The following is a 19,704-nucleotide window of genomic DNA, read 5'->3' on the forward strand; positions in this document are numbered from 1 at the left end:
CATATATGAATGAAAAAAAAACATAAATAAAATATTTTTCAAATGATAAAATTCACATGTTATATTTTTTCTAGGCATATTCGTACTAACTTTATCGGTGGACAATGTTTTATTGTTAAGTTATATACACAATTTGAATCAAATGAATGATTGATGTTAATATACAATATTACAAATATTTTAATTTATAAACCATGAGAAGGTAGCAAAAATTAATAATAATAAAATAAAATATAAAAAAAATATTCGCGTACGTCAATGATGCAGAAAAACGTTTAAAACACAAGTTCTCAAACTTTTTTGGTCTAGAACCCACTGCTAAAATATTGCGTCTTAATTCAGGAAACAAAATTAGCAAGATTTTCTCTCATATTAAGGAAGAAAAGTTTAAAATATATTTTCATTCTTATTCCTCCATTCTGTCTTCTAGGGCTTCTAGTATACTGCAGAATACCTCTGCAGCACACTCACTGATGGGTCGATAACTTCCTTTTACAGCCCATGTTTGAAAATGGGAAAATTTTGAATATATTTTGGACTTCAAACAATCTTCTTCAAGATCTATCGTCAAAAAGAACGTTAAAATTGACGCCAAAATAAAGAAAAAAAATAAAAAAGCATATGCCAAAATGCCAAATGTGGTTTTGAACCACACCTTAATAGTTTTAGGGAAGAATGAAAATTTTCAAAATCACTGAAATATCAGTATATAATAATTTTTGTGTTGTGGCAGTTTTTCATTAGTACTTTAAAAACCCTTTAACTGCATAATTCTAGCTTTGCAATACAATATTTTTTTTTATTTTCTTACATATTTATAGTTTTAAGTTTTTCTTATATATTTTACATTTGAATTCCACAGACCAAAATATTTTTGCCGAATTATTTTCCATTACATTTTTTACGATTTTCATAAAAATTGGATTAATTGACGCCAAAATATTTAAAAATTATTGCTTCACTATTTTTACAATTGTAAAATATTTAAAAACAAACGATATGTAGGTAGTTTTTTTCTAAAAACAATCATCATTAAATTGACAATTATTAAAATGATATGATTTTTGTGATATCAATATGAGATCCTTATAGCAAAAAAATGTTTTAAAAAACGAGTCACAAATTGACGTAAATTTTAAATGACACCATCATAGAAGATTGTGTTGATTAAAATGAAAAAAAGCATTCAAGTTCAATCAGTAGTTTTTAAATAAAACTGATTATGTAAAAAATACACATTTAAAAACAAGCGATATTAAATTTATTAATTTATGATAAATAATTCAACGGAAACAAGAAATAATATTTTGCATTTCAATTTTTTTTTAAATATTTTTACTAAATCGAATAAAATTTTTCGAGATATTTTTAGCTGCAATAAACAGTATAGACTCATAATTCACTAATAAAAAATCTCTTCTTTTCGTCTTTGACGCAAGTCCCCGTTTTTTATGTTTTAAAATTTAAATTTTTTTTAATAAAATTATTTCAACAGTAATTATCATATTTTCAACTATTTACATTTTTGCACAAGACTTATATATATTTTATTATTTAACACATGGCCAAAACGTCTACGATTTTCCAATCGATTCGAAACACTAGAAGTAAATGAAATAAATTGACTTAAATCACAACACTTTAAAAATCACAAGAATTAAGATAGGCCGCGATTGTCACCATATAGCTTAAAGTTGACAGCAAATTGCACGTGGTTTCGTCAATAATTAACATTAGTTTCACTTTAAAAAGTTTTGCACTTGCACATTTTTAGAAGTTTATTTTTGTTTCAAGTTCATTTATTTATTTAATGTTTAAACATGCGTTGCCAATGCCGGTTGTGTTCCAGACCCTGTAAAAATAAATATTGTTTATAAGAATATAAATAAATAAAACTAAAACAAAACTATATTTAATTTATACAGTACGCATTTTTATGTACTGAATTTCATTGGAAATTTCACACACCCCTTATTCAATGGTTTAATAAATAAAATTGAAAAAAAATCTTAATAACTATTGAATAAACAAACAAAAAATTATATGTTTGGAACATTATACTATTTCAAAATAAATCGGTGTAAACAAAAAAAATCGAACACTAATTTTACAATGCGTAACCGTAATTTAGAATTTTCTACATCCTTCGCATAAATTGTATGTATAAGTCGGTACTATATGCAGAGAAGAATGCGAAAATGAGTTAGGTTAAAAAAAAATGTTACCATTGATAATGAGGTTTTATAAAAAATAAAATTAAGATACAAAAGTAAAATATTGATTATACGAGTATATGCGATATCCGGAATTAAGTTTTTATTCGATAATCAAACGTTTGTTTTATATTATTTTACGTAGTTTACTTTTTAACATGGTATCGCATGGAACGTTTATACATGCTATATTAGTTCAGTGTATTTATGATTACCGTTTTCAAAAACACAAAAAATATGTCTGTACATTATTTGTACAATATTGATAAGAAATGTGTTTTTTTTTACTATTTTTCGATACCAGAGAATGTTTTTTTTTCGCATTAAAAATTAAATTATTGATTTTTACAAATATATTTTTGTTCAATACCTTTCTTTGTGATGTGCACTATCTGACCATTGGCCTGCGACGTAGGCGGAAGGATGTATTGAGGAGACTGCAGCGAGGCCGGCCCGCATTTCCCATTCGTCATGGGCGGTACAATTGGTAACCCCATAGTAGACACACTCGATGTAGGGGTCAAAGAACCTGGGGGGGTCGCTGCTAGACCTGGGAAAGAAAAGACAGCTTTAGTCTCAAAATGATACGAATAATATTTTTTTTCACAAACAAAGAAAACAACTATTTGAATGGATATTAAATCGCGTTAAGCAGAATCAAGGTTGTCTGAAGATCGGATTTGTATTTGGTGACGAAAAACTCTAAATACTCATAAAATGTTAAGTGTAGTTCATATTGATATCGCTCACTCCTTTCAAGAACGTCATAATTAAAAAAATTGTCAATTTTCAGTTGTGCATGTTTTCGGAATGCCCAAAAAATGTATTATATTCCAGCAAAAGAGGCATATTTTTAACATAATATTTACCCGCTACAGGGCAGAATGCGTTGTTTTAGCATTTTGAAGAAAAGGTATTGTTTAATTATTTAAAAAAAAGATAAACAAATATTTTTCAAATGGAGAAAAAACATTTAGGCTTTACCTAAAAAGATCTGTTGCACAGTAAAAAGTTCAATAAGTGGCTTGATATTTATTATTAATACATTGTGCTATATTTTTTAATTTTAAAAACGTTGTCGACGAAAAATAATTACTTACAAGACCGCTACGATGTTCTTTAATTGTAATCTTTAAATTTCTCGCGGTTTGGCCTATAAATTTTAGTAAGGGGTAGTTTTGTTCAGTACGCTTAGTAGAGCTAAACACAAAAGAACAACCCAGTATTATAAGCACCTAACTCACCGTTTGTTAGACCAGCTACCCTGTGTCCGCTGTAGGGGGGCGGAGCTGGAGTTGCAGCCGGATTGGCTGTGTTCACGGTGCCTGTTGGCAAAGGAAATATGTGTCATTTATAATACGAAAATGGACAAAATAAGCCATCCAGAAAGATACACCCCGTATGCGACTAGATTTATATTTTTCTCTATCCTATTGCTACGTGAGTCGCTTAAAATGAGGTTAGCCGAACCGTCCTATTCATTTATCAACTTTGAATTGAAAGACATAAATAAGAGTAGCTTAAATATGGTGAATTAATGGAAAAAGTACCCGCATATACCACAAGTATTACGTTATATATGGTATTAACGTATATTAAAATTAAGTTAAAGCTATATGATATTTTTGACATCTCTACGAAGATAAAGAAAATTACACATATAATATGAAACTAACTCCTTACGTAGCTACGTAGAGAAATCCAGCAATGTGAACAAGGATGCGGAAACACCATAAATGTTGTATAATAGATAAATAGAGTTATCTCGTTTTAAATGATAAAATTACTACATTTTGTCAAAAATTTTTGAAAATAACTCCTGAGTGGAAAAAATCCAGATTTGCGAACAAGTATTCGTCAAGTATTATGTTAGTCGTAAAACGTCCTTGAATCGTTTCTCACCAAAACGGCTCTATACATATTGTCCAATAATCACAAGGAACAAGTGAAATAAGACAGTTAATACAGCAGCAGGCACCTCGGCGGTTAGAACGCTACGTGTAGCGTAATCAAGAGATAACTGGAGAAGAATCATCGCTTCGACAAGGGTCACAACCCTCAGTAGTGATAAATAAGAGGGAGAAGAAAAGCAGTTGTTCCACTCACCCAAGCCAATTCTCAAATGCGGGTTGTGATGCCTCTCGGTCGCATAGGTCACGAGGCCATTCCTGAAGCCCTCGGGCGACCTGGCCGCCGCGGCGCGCTGCAGGGAGCCGCTCTGCGAGTTGGCCGCGCTGCCGCAGGGCGCCGTGGAGCTCGTGTCGGCGGAGCTGCGCGCCAGCGAGCTGTTCACGGACCCCGCGCCCGAGTCGGCTATAGACGACAGCTGCACGTTTAGCTGGTTCAGGTGCGCGGTCAGCTGGTGGCTCGAGTTGAGCGACGAGAGCTGGACCCTGCGGAACATAAAAAAATAAAATAATAAAGTTTTCTTCAAGCCTTATCCGCACCCCAATGGTGCATAGGGCACTGCATCATATAAACTCAGTGTTATTTTGATATTTAACACATGAAGGAAAGGTGATCAGCCTTCCGCTTCAGTTACCAGTCCAGGGTAATATGAATAAATGTGAGAAGAAAAATCATTTAAATTTATTAGACCTCCCCAAGGAATCGATCCCCAGACCTCCAGTGCGGTAGCTGAGCCTTCTGACCATCAAAGGAATAACCCGCAAAGCCTCTACTTTTAGAGGCTTGTCTGCAGGTAGGATAGTAAGGATAGGGAAGGTATATGTGAAAAATGCATTACAAACACATATCTCATGGAAAGATGTTTGTGTTAGTAAGTGATAAGTCATATTTTCTCATCTGTTTTCTCTAAACGGCTTCTTACCTCAGGAACTTTCACATTAATTTTATGACGCCGTACATATGCGTTCACAAGATTTAATTATGTTGAATTAAGAAAGCTTTGACTGGCCCTCTGCTTAAAAAAAGCGTGTCGAGATAGGTGGAGGATGATTACACAAAATATATTAAAGATAAGAAGAGGGAATGATCACGACCCTCAATGAGGACAAAGAAGAAGAAAATTTAATGAAGGTTTTTTTTAATTCTTACCTTGTAGCATCGTGTGTTCCTATAGCCGTGAGAGGCGGTTGCATCACCATTGGGGCTGGGCTATACTCCCTCACATAGTCAGGGTAGCCGACGTACCCCGAATAAGCATGTTCATCCTAAATAAAGAAAAAAATCAGTCATTTATATCATTGAAATTACCCTTTTTGTACGATCGTTCATTTTACAGACTTATAGATTGACTTACTTTATATTCAGATCCAGCCGGGTATGGTGGGTCGAGATATTCATTGGAGAACCTTGGATACTGAATGAGGTGACCGTTCTGACTTCCTGGCATCATCATAGTACCGGATATTGGATGGCCTACTCTGTAGTCCTGGTAAATATGGAAAAAAATATATTAAAAAAAAAACTAAGCAATCATAGAGCCATGTGAGAATGGTTATATAAGGAAATAATGCAAGGCTGAGATGAGGAGTTTTGATAAAATTAAGATTGGTGTATTAAGATGGTTTGGACATGTGGAACGAATAAGTGAAGAAATAACGGTGAAACAAATTTTTGAGGCAAATGTAGTTGGAAACAAGAGCAGAGGAAAAACAAAGAAAACTTGGCACAGTCAAAAAATTCAAATACTTAAAATTAGTCAGGTCGGAATAATCGGTGGGTATGTATGAGGAGATGCATGAATGTGGAAGAGACGAAGATTGTTTACAAAGTGGTATGACGTTCTTTTTTCTCTGCCTACCCCTGCGAGCCAGTGGTGAGAAGATTTTTTTGGGAGTTGTATTTATTATTAACCTTACTTATCATGTAAAAGGTTTATATAATAGATCATTTAGTAGATTTTTGTTTCTTCTAGCAAAAAATAATGTTTTATTTTAATCCGCGTGGGGAACAGGAGGGATAATCTAATGTGGGCCAATCAGAAAACTGTAAGCATTTGCTCATCGCTCCCAGGAAACCAGGAAACTCCTCAAGAAAAGCTGGAATATTGACTGTCAACAACAAGCTTTCCGTTCCACTAGAAGAGGGTTCGGTATAGTGTGTCCTAGCTTGGTTCGTAGTACCAATGTCCTTCATTGGCGTGATGGTTAGTTTGTCAATTTTTTATTGATATCTCACATGCATATGCATTAAAAACTTATATTATTTATTGATTCGGCATTAACTTCGTGGAATGACATGACTATTTTTTTAAAATTAAACACTTGAGTATACCACTTTAATGAGTTTTATTTATATTTACGACTAGTTTCGAAAACGACAGATGTTTTCATCTTCTGGTACAAATTAAAACAAACGGACAAAAATATATTTAGGTGTATATATAGGTTAATAAATATAGGGAGGGGGGTTAAGGAACAAGATTTTTTGTAAAAGGAAACATTACTATAATGGTGACGTATTTTGAAACAGTATATTATTAATTAATGTTTTATCTGAATTAAAATTTTCATGTATTTCTAAGTTTTCTAAATTTTTCGTTACATGACCTTTATTTGTAACAGAGTGTAATAATTTAAGCGTATGAGAGTCAAATGAGTGGTTAGTTTCCATGATACGATTTGCAAATTCCGAAAAACAATTACTTGTTAGTCCACGGCGATGTTCTCTTATTCTAATTCTTAGACTTCTCGTCTTTTGGTTTTTGTTTGGCCAGTATATTTTTATCACAGTCACCGCAAGAAATTTCATAAAAACCGCTTTTATCTAATATGTTTTGATTTTGAGTTTCCAAGAATTTGACGCTAGTTGTCACTTGTATAATACGTAGGTTAGATATGAGATTTACATTAAAAACTTCTTCTTTTTCTTCTCCTTCTTTTTTATGAGCTTCCTGTCCTCCACTGCTGTATATATGTCTCTTCCGTATTTTTCCTTTTGTTAAAAACATAATCATGATTAATTACCACTTCACAGTTGTTGTCCGTTTCCTTGAGGTCCATCTTGAGGTCGCTGATGCAGGAGCTCCTGTCCGAGTTCTGCGACCTCTTGTCGGCCCCAGCCCGCTCCGTGTCGGCCATGACGTCGGGCCTCTTGGCGCTGGCGGGCTCTTGTTGCCTCGGCTTCTCCTCGGGACTCGGCCTCTTGCGACAGAGCACCAGGATGAGGGTCATGGCCACCGCCACGGCGATGCAGCCGATGAAGATGAAGATTATCATGAGGAGTGGAAATTCTCCTGGGGAAAAAAAGCGGCAATGAATATATCGTACAGGAGAAAGTGACCAACTAACAAAACGTAAAATGTTCAGGTAAAAGTCACTTTTGCTTGGCATGAAAATAAACATCAATGCAGTTAGTCATTTTTAACTAGTCAATATACTTCCAAGTTTAAAACCCTTTGGGATGTTTATCTTTTCAGGGCAATATTAAGCTAGTAAGATATCAAATAGTCAATGATCACGTTTTTGTAAAAAATGCAATTGGACACTTTCTCCTGTATGGCTAGGATATGTTTATATGTATATTTACAAGTTTTCAATATTTTTTTCAAAGATCTTCCATATTTTTCTTCATCTATGTTGAGATATCTTTTTTTTTCACTTCAATGTATGATTCCAAACATTTAAGAGGTCAAAATAAAACATGGAACGAAAGCAAAATAAAGGAATGGGTAAATGATCAAGATTTAATTCTATGAAAATTGTAAGATGGATTTATTCTATTTTATTTAATTTTTTGTGTGTTTATTAGGTCAAAATAGATTAAAACAACAAATAACGTTTTTAAAAAAGAACTCAACCGACAAGACACATTGAGGTGGCTTAGTACCCACCGAAAAAAATCTTCACATTCGTTTGAAAATGCCATAACTAAGCGAAACAATTATTATAAAATTAATTTTTAAGTGTTTTTTAATAATAAAATACAACTTAGTAGACTCAAAAAATCAGTGTTTGATTTTAACATTTAATATATAAATTAAAATGTGGTTCTACAAATTAAACGCCAAATCTGTAAATACATTTCATAATTTGTGAATAAGACTGAAATAACTTTTGATTTACTCCAATTCAAAGTTTTTATCACTAAGAATAATTGGACATAAAAAAGTTTGTGATATTTCAAAATTATCCGTTGTTCAAGTATAATTTTGCACCGAGACAAAACATGTAAATATAAACAAACATACGACCACTTAAGACGTCTTAAACTGTGTGTAACTTTTAATGGCTCCTTAGCAAAGTGGGTGAAAACTTTTCGAAAGTCAATCCCTGTGTGTGTGTTAGGAAAGAACATCAAAAACTTTGAAATTCAGTACAAAATGATACTTATTTATTTTTTTGAATAAAGATTCGCCCGCTGAGGAAGCAACTTGAGATTTGTTTCGTAAATTTGAGAGCATTTTGAAGGCAGATAATTAAAATTATACGAATATTCGCTTTCATCTTGGAATATAGAATAAAACAAAATTGGAATGATTATTTTTGACATTGTCACGACTTTATCTCGGAATTATTACAATCAAGTAGATTGGTTCCAGGATTACAAAGCAAACAAAGTTTTTTTTGTTGTTATCTTAAGATTCGTTTAATAATTCATAAATACAATACAATACAAATACAAGGTTCTTTGTTTCTGTAAAAAACAGATTTTTTTGATATTTTATTTTAGTTTATGAAAGGTCAATGTTAAATCTTTGCGTTATACTAGCTACGATGTTATATTAAAAATGAAATGATGATTTTATTTCTTTTAGTGTTAATTTATAAAAAAATTAAGAAAAATAAAAGAAATACTTGATAAGAGAAGAGCATGAATATCGAAGAGGCGAATATTATTTACGAAGACAGATTGGTGTTTCATTCTAATCTCTCTGCCTTCCCTTACGGGTCGTATAATATAGTGTATTAATCCATTAAATTCTTTAAAAAATATTAATTCTATATGACATAAATATGATAAAATTCGTAATGGTCTATGTTTAATAAAAAGCTTACTTGACTCTACCATAGATGGAGCCGAGAACTAACATATAAAAGAATTTGCCAATTAAAGGATATACAGTCTCGAAATTTGAGTAGTGTGGTTGTCAATCATGGATAGAACGGTCAATAATATTGATTCGGCAGTCACTTTGTGGTAAAATCTATCCATGTTTAATATAAGTTTTACTAAGTAAAAACCACTATTTCTTAAAATCCACTGTGACACGTGTTTCGATGCACTCTGCTTTAAAAATGATGCGGAATGCATCGAAACACATGTCACAGTAGATTCTAAGAAATAGTGGTATTTACTAAGTAAAACTTAAATTAAAAATAACTGTTTGATTTAACCCTTTTCGGACCGGATGGCTCGATGATCGGTGATTTTTGATGCGGAACACGCGCGTCCCTAATCCTAGCGATTTTATCATTTCGACTTTATATACTTGCGATGAAAATTTACAAAACTTGGCTTTCTTAACGCAAGCCCTTAAAGCGGCGGATTCATAAAAAAGTTCTTTTTTTAACAAAACATAGAGCGTGGCTGGAATATTCATTTGAAGTGCTTACGTAACCGACCATTGAACAAGAATTGCCGAAAAAGGTCGAGCTTAAAAATATCTTGCAAAATTTTTAAGCCATTTTTTAGGGTTTTCATGGCATTAAATTTTCATTAGATACTACTGCTCGACATTTAAAGTATTTTGTAAGGTGACCCCTAGTAAAAAGCTCCCATCTAAAATACACTTTTTTCACATATTTTTTTGACTTCTTGACATAGACGAAGAAGAATATATCTGGATAGTAAAAATAGCTCCTAAGTGGAGAAAACCTAGATTTGTGAACAAGTATTTGGACTTACTCAAAATGTGAATACTATTTTTTGTTATTTATTCATATACTTATGGTTACAAAAGTTTTAATTTTTTTTTTAAAATTAATTTTCTAGACATTTCTTCTTTTAAAATATAAAAATTAAAAATGCAGTTCTCTCCAATGAAAAAAAAAACTAAGATGTTGTGCTTGGAGAGGGACTTACGTTTATTATTTATTGCTTTTGTTTGTTGGTAGCTGCTATAATATGTTTTTATTATATATTTTTTCTTCTTCGATTAACATGTTTTTTATTCATTTAAGTTTTTAAAAGAAATTTAATGTCCTCAATTTTTCTTTTGGTCTGTAGGAAGGTTATTGAAGTACTCGGTTCCCAAATATTTTAAGTTCTGTTCTTGGTTCCAAAATATTATTCTCAAAATTTTGAGTATGTCCAAATACTTCACATTATTATCATATTTTTGACAAATATAATATGTACCTTTGTCAAAAATATGATAACGGTGTATTTTGAGTATCCCTCTAAATATTCGATTGCAAATGCTGGATTTATTTCATTTAGGACTTCCATATCAAGATTTTTATTGATATATCAATAAGTCGAAGATATCAATTGTTATAATTGCAAATAAATAATAAATGATATAAGATCACAAAACATTCAAGGTGTTTTATTTCCATTAATTAATTGAATTGGCAGTCACAATGTGCTGATATATACCCATTTTAATCTTCGTTTACGAATATCAGTTTTTTCTAAAAAAATCTGCTATGACACGTATATTTACCATTAAAAACTTTACAAAAGATTTTCGATATTGATATTTTATGCATCAAATACAAGTCACAATCGATTGTACGAAATTGTAGTATAAAAATAAATTCATATATACTTACTTAATAAAAAGACTGATAAACTTTTTCATGTTTTCAAAGATTATTGCGATACCGAATTGTTATTTAAATAAGTTTATGAAATATTATGAATGAGAAGGCCTTATCATTGACAGACCTGTCATTGGCTGATAAGTGATCACTGTGTTGCATTCACCATTCTATCTGTGACTGACTACTACATTACTCAAACTCTAGACTGATTCTACATCGCAGGAGGCAAATCCCTCTTAAAAACCAGCCACAAAGCCTACATCAAAAAAAAAGAAGAAAAAGAAAGAAGAAAACGAAATTCAATCTTTTTTTTTTTTTTAATTTTAAAGTTAATTTCAAGTCTCGGTATTTGGAGGGTAAATAAAGGTTGTAGTTGATATTTAATTTATTAATACGGAGCGTCTTAAAATAATAACAAAAAGCATAAATTAAAATGATTTCTACTTACTTTGTGCCACCAGTGTTATTTCAACTACATCTGTTCCATAGTCGTTGGAGGCGGAGCAGTTGTAGGAACCAAAATGTTTATTTTGATTCTCTCGAATCAGTAGTGTGGAGCGAACTCCTTCGGGTAGAACATCCTCCAAAATAGAAAAGTCCTGCGAAACGGATAACAAGGCATGTTAATACAATTAGAATAAAGAAAATCGCGTAAAATTAATAAATCTTTGAAAATTTACATCGTTTCTTGAATATAAGATCCTATATTACATTTTAATTATTGTTTTGGCATTCACTTTGTGGTAAGACATAATGAAATTATAAAAGAAAACACTTGTATAGTTAAAATGTAATTTTGTTTTAAAATCACTTTTGATATTTTATTATAATTTTATTTGAAGCACTAACTTTGTGATTTTCCAGTTTATAATTAACATACTATAACTTTATTATAATGTCTATCGGTTTCGAAGCTAACCGCTTCTTTATCAAGACTGATTAATACTAAAACACTATCTACTGAACAATATTTAAAATATTTTGACGGTTAGGGAAAGAAGCTGAGGTAGATCTCAAGTGGCTTTATTTTTTATATTGATTGGCAGTCACGGTCAAAAGGGATCAGGGATGATGAGTGGTTGGAAACATATTTAATAACGGACTTTTAGCAAAATCATTTACTTGTGTATTTATTAGTTGTAAAATATTATTAATTACTATTTTAATTTCTAAAAATTCTAAGTAATGGAGTTAATTGATTCAAACGACTAGTTTCAAAAGCTATGCTTCCATCTTCAGGTCTACATATAAACTAAAACATAAATAAGTGGTAAAATACAAGTATTTTTTATAATTTCTCATTTTATACATAACTCTTTATCACATCTTATGAAAAAAAAATGATAAAAAGCTAGAATCCGATTGATTGATTCGGCAGTCATTTCGTTGTAATATAAACCGATTATAATTGAAATTTTATCAATTTTCCTAAAATGTATTGCCAAACGCGTTTTTCCATTCAGGATCATAATCAACCACTGAAAATGATATTAAAAGCATCGAAACACGTGTCACGATGGTTTAAATGAAATAGTGGTATTTATTATAATTTAAACTTTCATCAGCACCCGATGGTGCCTAGGGGGAACTGCATCATATAAACTGAATTTTACCTTGATCGTTAACACATGAAGAAAAACGATCAGCTCTCCGCTTCAGGTACCAGTCCAGGGTAATATTGAATAAATATTAGAGTGAAAAAATCAATTAAATTATTTCAGTAAACCTGGGAATCGAACCTGAGAATTCTATTATGATAGCTAAGCGTGCTGATCATTATATTATGGAGGCGAACTGAGTGGTATTTACCAAGTTAAATTTAAATACACATTTGAAAAAAAAATACTAACGACTAGAACGATTCAAAGCAGTGTTTATCTATATAGATATAATGAAAATCGTATTACTGAATACAGGTTTTATGAAATTCGTAAAACTGTGAATTATGAGCTCTCTATAAGTAACAATAAGTAATCTTGTTTAAATTATTAATTGTTAATATTATTTTAATAAACATGTTTAAATATACATAAAATTATTAATCATAGTATAGTTGTAAGCTCTTTTGGCTACCATGCTGGAGGTCTCAGATTCGATTTCAAGGGTGACTCAAATAAATGAAATTGATTTTGTACTTTTATATATGTTTATTTAATATTACTCTTGATTGAAACACAAAACAAGTCACCTTTCCGTCATATGTTTAACGATCAAGATTAAACTGTTTATATTTGATGCGTTGCCCAATGTAAAATTTGGTTTGTATTAGGGTTAAAAGAAGAAGGGGGGATGAAAAGTTACTTCAAATTAATACAATTGACGGTGAATGAGGTAGAGGAATAGTTGACTCATAAACCTGAGCAAACAAAATGATAAAACCATAATAGTGTCTCTATAAATGTCTCAAAGTTCCGGTCGTGCGAAACTTTTATTCAGTTCATCCCTAGCCTGATAGGAAATAAATAGAAAACTTTAGTAACGTGTTTTATCTCCCTCGTTATCTAACTCCGAGATAACGAGACAATGGACCTCCCCTCAAGACAAGTATTCTTTGTTCCTTCATTTCGTGGGGAATAAAATGGAGTATTCGTCAGTCAATTCGTGTAAGTCCATTTTGAACAAAACAGAAAAATGCTTAACAAAATGTTTTGTCACTACTCAGAATTTTTTTCTTAAATATTATATGTTGCTTTAATAAGCTGAATTACAAAATAACCCATTTAAGTAATTTTTTTTTCAGTTTTATGACTGAAAACTGGATTTTTTAATTGAATAATAAATTTGTATGAGACCTCAACAACCGATTTAATAATATATTTTTTACACTGTGTCATTCATTCCGTGGTTTAAAGTTGAAAGCGCTGGCATTTGACGCCTGTTGAACTCAGCTATCATCTAAAGTATCATAATATTCGTTATAAGTTTGCCATATATGATAATGCATCGTTTCACAAATGACTAACGAGTTGAAATTATTAAAACTTACTACAAAAGTGGTGATTCAATCTTAGCCACTTTACGCGCTGATTGTGGTCGTCATAATCGACCAACTACGCAAACAATTGGTAAAATTGTGAAGATTTTTGAAGAGAGTGGTAGCGTTACTGATGTCGTAAGGTTGTCGTGATGTCGACTCTGATGTTTGATGTGTTCTATGCTCTAAGGTGTAATTTGTTCGGATTTTTTCGAAGATGCCAATGGGCAGACGGTTACGTCGATTTGGAGCGATATGAAGAATGATAACCGATTTATTTTGGCCGGTGATTGAAGACTTGGACGATATGTGGTTCATACAAAACGGGGCAACAAGCCACACAACACGACCAATTATGGCTTTATCGCGTAAAATTTTTCAATGAACAATGAAAAGAACAATGTTTTGTGTGAAAAGTGCCATGGTGGTGACGTATAGTATTCTTTTCTTGCTAGTGTCGCCAGTTTCAAATGTCATATGGCCTTTTCATTAATGAAAAAATATGACTTATACTGATTGCCTTCTAAGCCCTTCAGATTTCCTTTCCTGTATTTGCTCGTAAAACTCTAACGCGTTTATCGCCAATTGAATGGCTTTAATTTGTTTTGTTGTTCTAATTAAGAGATGCAGCTTCATGATAGCATTAGTACTTGTCGTTCGATAAATTTGCTTTATTTTTTGGATTAAACTCGAGTAATAAATTATTTTTTTAAAGTATTTTTCTGCTTTTGTTTTTTGTCATTATCTTCAATGCTTTGAAATTCGAGAATCTATTTTAAAAATAAATAAATATAACCTTTAATAAATTACAGTTGAAATCACAATAACTTCGCATTTTATCGTGTTTGGATAGAATTTAACCGGCTTCAATATTAGAATTGGGAATTTTAAAAAAAATCACAACATCACAGCATTTTTGTGATAACTTATTACGAGTACTTTTTATCATTATTATTATATATAATTATTGTAATAATCACTGAGATTACCCATACCTTCAAAGCGCGTAAGCTGAATAAAGAATCAATTATAATAAGACTGACTATCCACCTCCATAGTGTAATGGTCAGCACGCTCGGCTACCATTCTGGAGGTCCCGGGTTCGATTCCCAGGGGGGGGGTCAAATAAATATAAGTGATTTTTTTCAGTATAATATTTATTCAATATCACCCTGGACTGGTACCTGAAGCGGAGGGCTGATCACCTTTCCTTCATGTGTTAACGATCAAGATAACACTGCGTTTATATGCAGTGCCCTGTGCACCACTGGGGTGCGGATAAGAGTTTGAAGATGAAGAAGACTATAGGGTCTTTTCTCGTGCTAAAAAATGACCTTGATGACCTTGAAAGCGCATAAGCTGAATAAAGTACTTATTATTATAAAACTGATTGACTTGATCCCGCTAAAAACTGGCCTTTATAACCTTGAAAGCGCATAAACTGAATAAAGAATACATCATGTTAAGACTGACTGACCTGATCCCACTAAACACTGGTTTTGCTGACCTTGAAAGTGCGTTGGTTGAAAAAATAAAAAATTAAATAAGACTGACTGACCTGATCCCACTAAATACTGGTCTTGATGACTAAACTGATCCCGCTAAATACTGACTTTAATATCCTAGCAAGTGCGTTAGTTGATTATATAAAAAAAATATGCTAAGATTGACTGACCTGATCCCACTTAAAAGATGACCTTGTTAGTTGAGTATAGAACAAATTATGATAAGACTGACTGACCTGATCCCGCTTAAAAGATTACCTTGTTGAGTATAGAGCAAATTATGACAAGATTGACTGACCTGATCTTGCTCCGTGATGGGCCTTCCTTGTTGCAGCCAGAGAACCCGAGGGCGCGGTACGGCTACAGCTAGACACTGCACTCTAGCCGGGGCACCTCCCGCCCCAGCCTGGGCTCTGCGCGACACCACTGCTGGTGGGCCTATGGAGAAATAATATCTTTTTTTTTATACAAGATATTGATAATAATGAAGGTTTTGAAATGTATGGTATCAAATTTTCTAGTTCACCTAAAAGAATTTTGTTCGCCTAATTACTGTATCCCATTTGTCGTATAACTGAATAACCCTTCATAAGAAAATTAAAGTATTCAAATATCATTTTCTTCTTCTTCTTTTTCGTGAGCCCTCTGAACTCTACTGCTGGATATAGACCTCTTCCATATCTTTCCATTTCCTTCAGTTGGTTGCTGTTTGTAGCCAGTTTCTACCCCCCACAGCGACTATGTCGTCAGACTATCTCTTTTGGGGTCTTCCGAGGCCTCATTTATTTTAATATATTTCTGTTTAAATAGTTCAAATTTATATAAAAAAAACACATAAGAATTGTGTAATGCGATGTTTTCTGAGAGGAACACCCCCCTACTCCAACAAGGATCGATGAGAGCCTTAAAATTCCGCGTCAACAAAACATTGGTAAAAAAAATGCCTAATTATTGCGGTCAGTCTTAAGGTCCTAAAACTTTAATGAAGTACTAAACAAATTAAAAAAAATTAAAGCTTTCCACTTGATTGGGAATGCTACGAGAACTACTAATAATACAAATTTCTAGTCATTGAAAATGTAAATTACTGTGTTTTTAAAATATCGCTCACTCCTTTCAACAACGTCAAATATCAAAAGTCGTCAATTTTCAGTTGTGCATGTTTTCGGGATGCCCAGTAAATGTACTATATCCCAGCAAATGCGGCATATTCTTAACTTAATATTTGCCCGCTACAGGGCAGAAAGTGTTGTTTTTCATTTTGAAGAAAAGGTATTATTGAATTATTTTTTTAAATAAACTAAATATTTTTCGCTTGGAGAAAACACATTCAGGCTTTACCTAAAAAGATCTGTTGCAAAGTAAAAAGTTCAATAAGCGGGTTGATATTTATTTTTAATGCATTGTATTATATTTTTAAACTTTGAAAACGATCTCCTGAAAAATCTAGTTTTTTGACATATGACGTTGTTGAAAGGAGTGAGCGATATGATCTATTTTTATTATCAATTAAATAAATATTTCCAAAAAAAGTTTTTCGGTTGAATGTGTGAAAACACGTTGAGTTTTATTAGAAAACATATGAGAAAATATATAACTCATTTTCCCACAGTAAACCACCATTAATATTCGTACCAACGCTACAATACGACAATTTAAGCATCTTATTCTTATTCATATGAAACTTGAAATATTACCTCGTAAGTAAACAGACGCATCAGCTTGTATCTCTTGAAATCCTTGTACTGATGCTTTGCACAAATATTTTCCAGATGATGAAGAATCAACAGTTATAGTCAAATTTGGAGTGCGACCAACGACCTGGGAATAAAACAGAGAATATTTTATTAGTTTATTTAATTTTTAATTACAAATTTAATATCGCATTATAAGGCATGGTTACATTTATAAAAGATTAAAATGGACCATAATAAATATATACATAGCTAACTAACTAACTAACCATCTTGCCTCATCTCTTTTTGAAAACATTCTTGGCCTCTTCCACATTCATGCATCTCTTACATATCCGCCGATTATTTTGACTCCAAACTGCTTTCAAGTATTTGATACACCTGAAATGGTACCTGAAGAGCAGAACTGATCGTCTAGCCTTCATATAATATTCTTCATTCTTCAAACCCTTATCCGCACCCCAATGGTGCATAGGGCACTGCGTAACATAAATGCAGTATTATCTTGATCGTTAACATATAAAGGAAAGGTGATCGGCCCTCCGCTTTAGGTACCAGTCCAGGGTAATATTAAATAAATATTAGAGTTTAAAAAAATCATATACTTAATATACGATCGAATAAACATTGCGTCAATTTGATGCAGTGCCTTATGCACCTGGTGTGAATAAGGGTTAATAGTAATCGTATCGTGTTTTATATAAAAGAGTTATTTATCAAAATAGTATATAAAGTAAAGAGTTATTAATAGAGTTAAACAGTAAAATGTCAATTATATTATTATTATTTTTTATTTAAAAAAAGAGAAATATTAGTGTTTTTTAATTATTTACTCAAATATTTCAATTTCATACTATTTCTGTGAGCCTAAGCGGCTCATTATTAAAAATAGGTATTAAATTGTGGTAGAGTGGATTCGAACCTAGAAGCTCTGACTTAAGAGTCCGCGACACTAACCACGGGACCACAACCCGACACATCAATAACCAGGTAAGGTGAAATCAAACAATTTAGGTATTTATTAGTGACAAGTATGTATTGTACTGTCACAAATACGAAAATAAGGGAATTAAAAAACTAGTAATACTGGAGTTTGTGTTTTATTAATAAATATGATTTAATTTTGGGATAGTCCACTGGGACCATTATGAAGAGCGAAATGAAATGAAATGTGAACGGTCAATTTTATTTTGTTGAAAAATATTTTTACTTTGATGAAAAATATACCCGCAAATGTTTTGATGGATTGTAAAAAAAGCAAATAAAATTGTACTGGATTTGATAAAATTTTTAGTAATATAGAAAATGTTATAAAATGAACGACTGAATGTTTTACTTTCTTTATGTTTTCTTAGTTAAAGCAAATAAAAACCTATCAGCGGAAGCTAAACTGGCAGTGCACAACGGAGTCCTGGTTTCAACTCTAATGCATGGAAGAGAAACATGGAGTTGGCAAATGAAGGATGAAAGTAAACTGAATGCAGTCGAAATGTGATCTCTCAGAAGAATCTGCGACAAAACGATCTATGATAGATGTTCGAATAGTGAAATAAGGAAGGAATGCAAAGCTGTGATAAGCATTATCGATAAAATTAAGAAAGGTGTGTTGAGATAGTTTGGACATGTAGAGCGAATGAGTGAAAAAAGAACGGTAAAACAAATTTATGAGGTGAATGTAATTGGAAAAAGAAGCAGAGGAAGACCGAGAAAAATATGGCACGATCAGGTATGCCAAATACTTGAAAGTGGTCGGGTTAGGAGTCGTAACAATCGGCGGGTATGTATGAGGAGATGCATGAACGTGGAAGAGGCGAAGAATGTTTGCATAGACAGAGTGGTGTGGCGTTCTATTTTCCCTACCTATCCCTGCGGGGAAGCGGCGTGATGGTAAGTTAGTTAGTTAGTTAGTGATGTTGTTCATTATTTTTTGTTGTAAATGTAGATATATTCATAAAAGCGATATATACTTTTTTTTACTGATTGTGTTTTAAAAATCGTGATGCAAAGGTAATTTGTAGTTAATATGTGATTTGATTTCGCATGACATTAAAATATGTTATGTAACGCAAATGAATGCGCTTTATTATCTTTCCTATAAGGATCAACATTTTTATCAGTTTTCTCAACCTCTTGTTTTTTTTTCTAATCTATTGTTTCGGCTTTCACATTGCGGTAAGACATGATGAATTTTTAAATGAAAAACACTTATCTGCTTCCATCTTCAGGTCAAAATGTACACTAATTTTTATTTACATTTAGACCTGAAGATGGAATAATGTCTTCCGAAACTAGTCGTCATAAAATAGACTCAAGTGTTAAAAAAACATTTCAAAGTTTTTCATTTCAAATCGCTTTTCTAACATAACGTGATTTGCAAGTGGACTACTCAAATATAATATTTTGACAATGGCCAGATTATTTATTATCTCGCAGCTTATTCCACATTATCTGCATTAGTGCAAATGGGCGTAATTACTGCAAAATATATTAAGGAGCTTGTTACTGTATTAACACGTTTTGTCATTACTAATTTAGGGACGGTTAATATTCGCGTTTCATTGTCAGACAAAGCTGCTATACCATAATTTATTAATAAAGTTAAAACATTATGACCGAAACTTGAACAATTAGAACTTTTGCGTTTTT

At 32.1% G+C, this 19,704-nt stretch overlaps 1 protein-coding gene across 1 annotated transcript in view; it reads right to left on the reverse strand.

The window, feature by feature from the left end:
- Window positions 1-1,468: 1,468 nt before the first annotated feature.
- Window positions 1,469-19,704, reverse strand: part of LOC148304789 (irregular chiasm C-roughest protein-like) — a 143,048-nt gene continuing 124,812 nt past the window's right edge. Inside the window, exons 11-20 of the mRNA XM_088267743.1 lie at window positions 17,062-17,185; window positions 15,663-15,802; window positions 11,334-11,484; window positions 7,145-7,413; window positions 5,476-5,607; window positions 5,271-5,386; window positions 4,320-4,606; window positions 3,458-3,538; window positions 2,584-2,763; window positions 1,469-1,852 (exon numbers count right to left, since the gene is read on the reverse strand). Of these exons, the coding sequence (XP_088123869.1) occupies window positions 1,815-1,852; window positions 2,584-2,763; window positions 3,458-3,538; window positions 4,320-4,606; window positions 5,271-5,386; window positions 5,476-5,607; window positions 7,145-7,413; window positions 11,334-11,484; window positions 15,663-15,802; window positions 17,062-17,185 (1,518 nt within the window). The 3' untranslated portion in view covers window positions 1,469-1,814. The remainder of the gene's footprint in view (window positions 1,853-2,583; window positions 2,764-3,457; window positions 3,539-4,319; window positions 4,607-5,270; window positions 5,387-5,475; window positions 5,608-7,144; window positions 7,414-11,333; window positions 11,485-15,662; window positions 15,803-17,061; window positions 17,186-19,704) is intronic.

This window comes from Brachycentrus maculatus, unplaced genomic scaffold (genome assembly GCF_059751285.1).
Source record: "Brachycentrus maculatus isolate JH-2025_06_01 unplaced genomic scaffold, ASM5975128v1 h1tg000304l, whole genome shotgun sequence".
NCBI classification, from domain to species: Eukaryota; Metazoa; Arthropoda; class Insecta; order Trichoptera; family Brachycentridae; genus Brachycentrus; species Brachycentrus maculatus.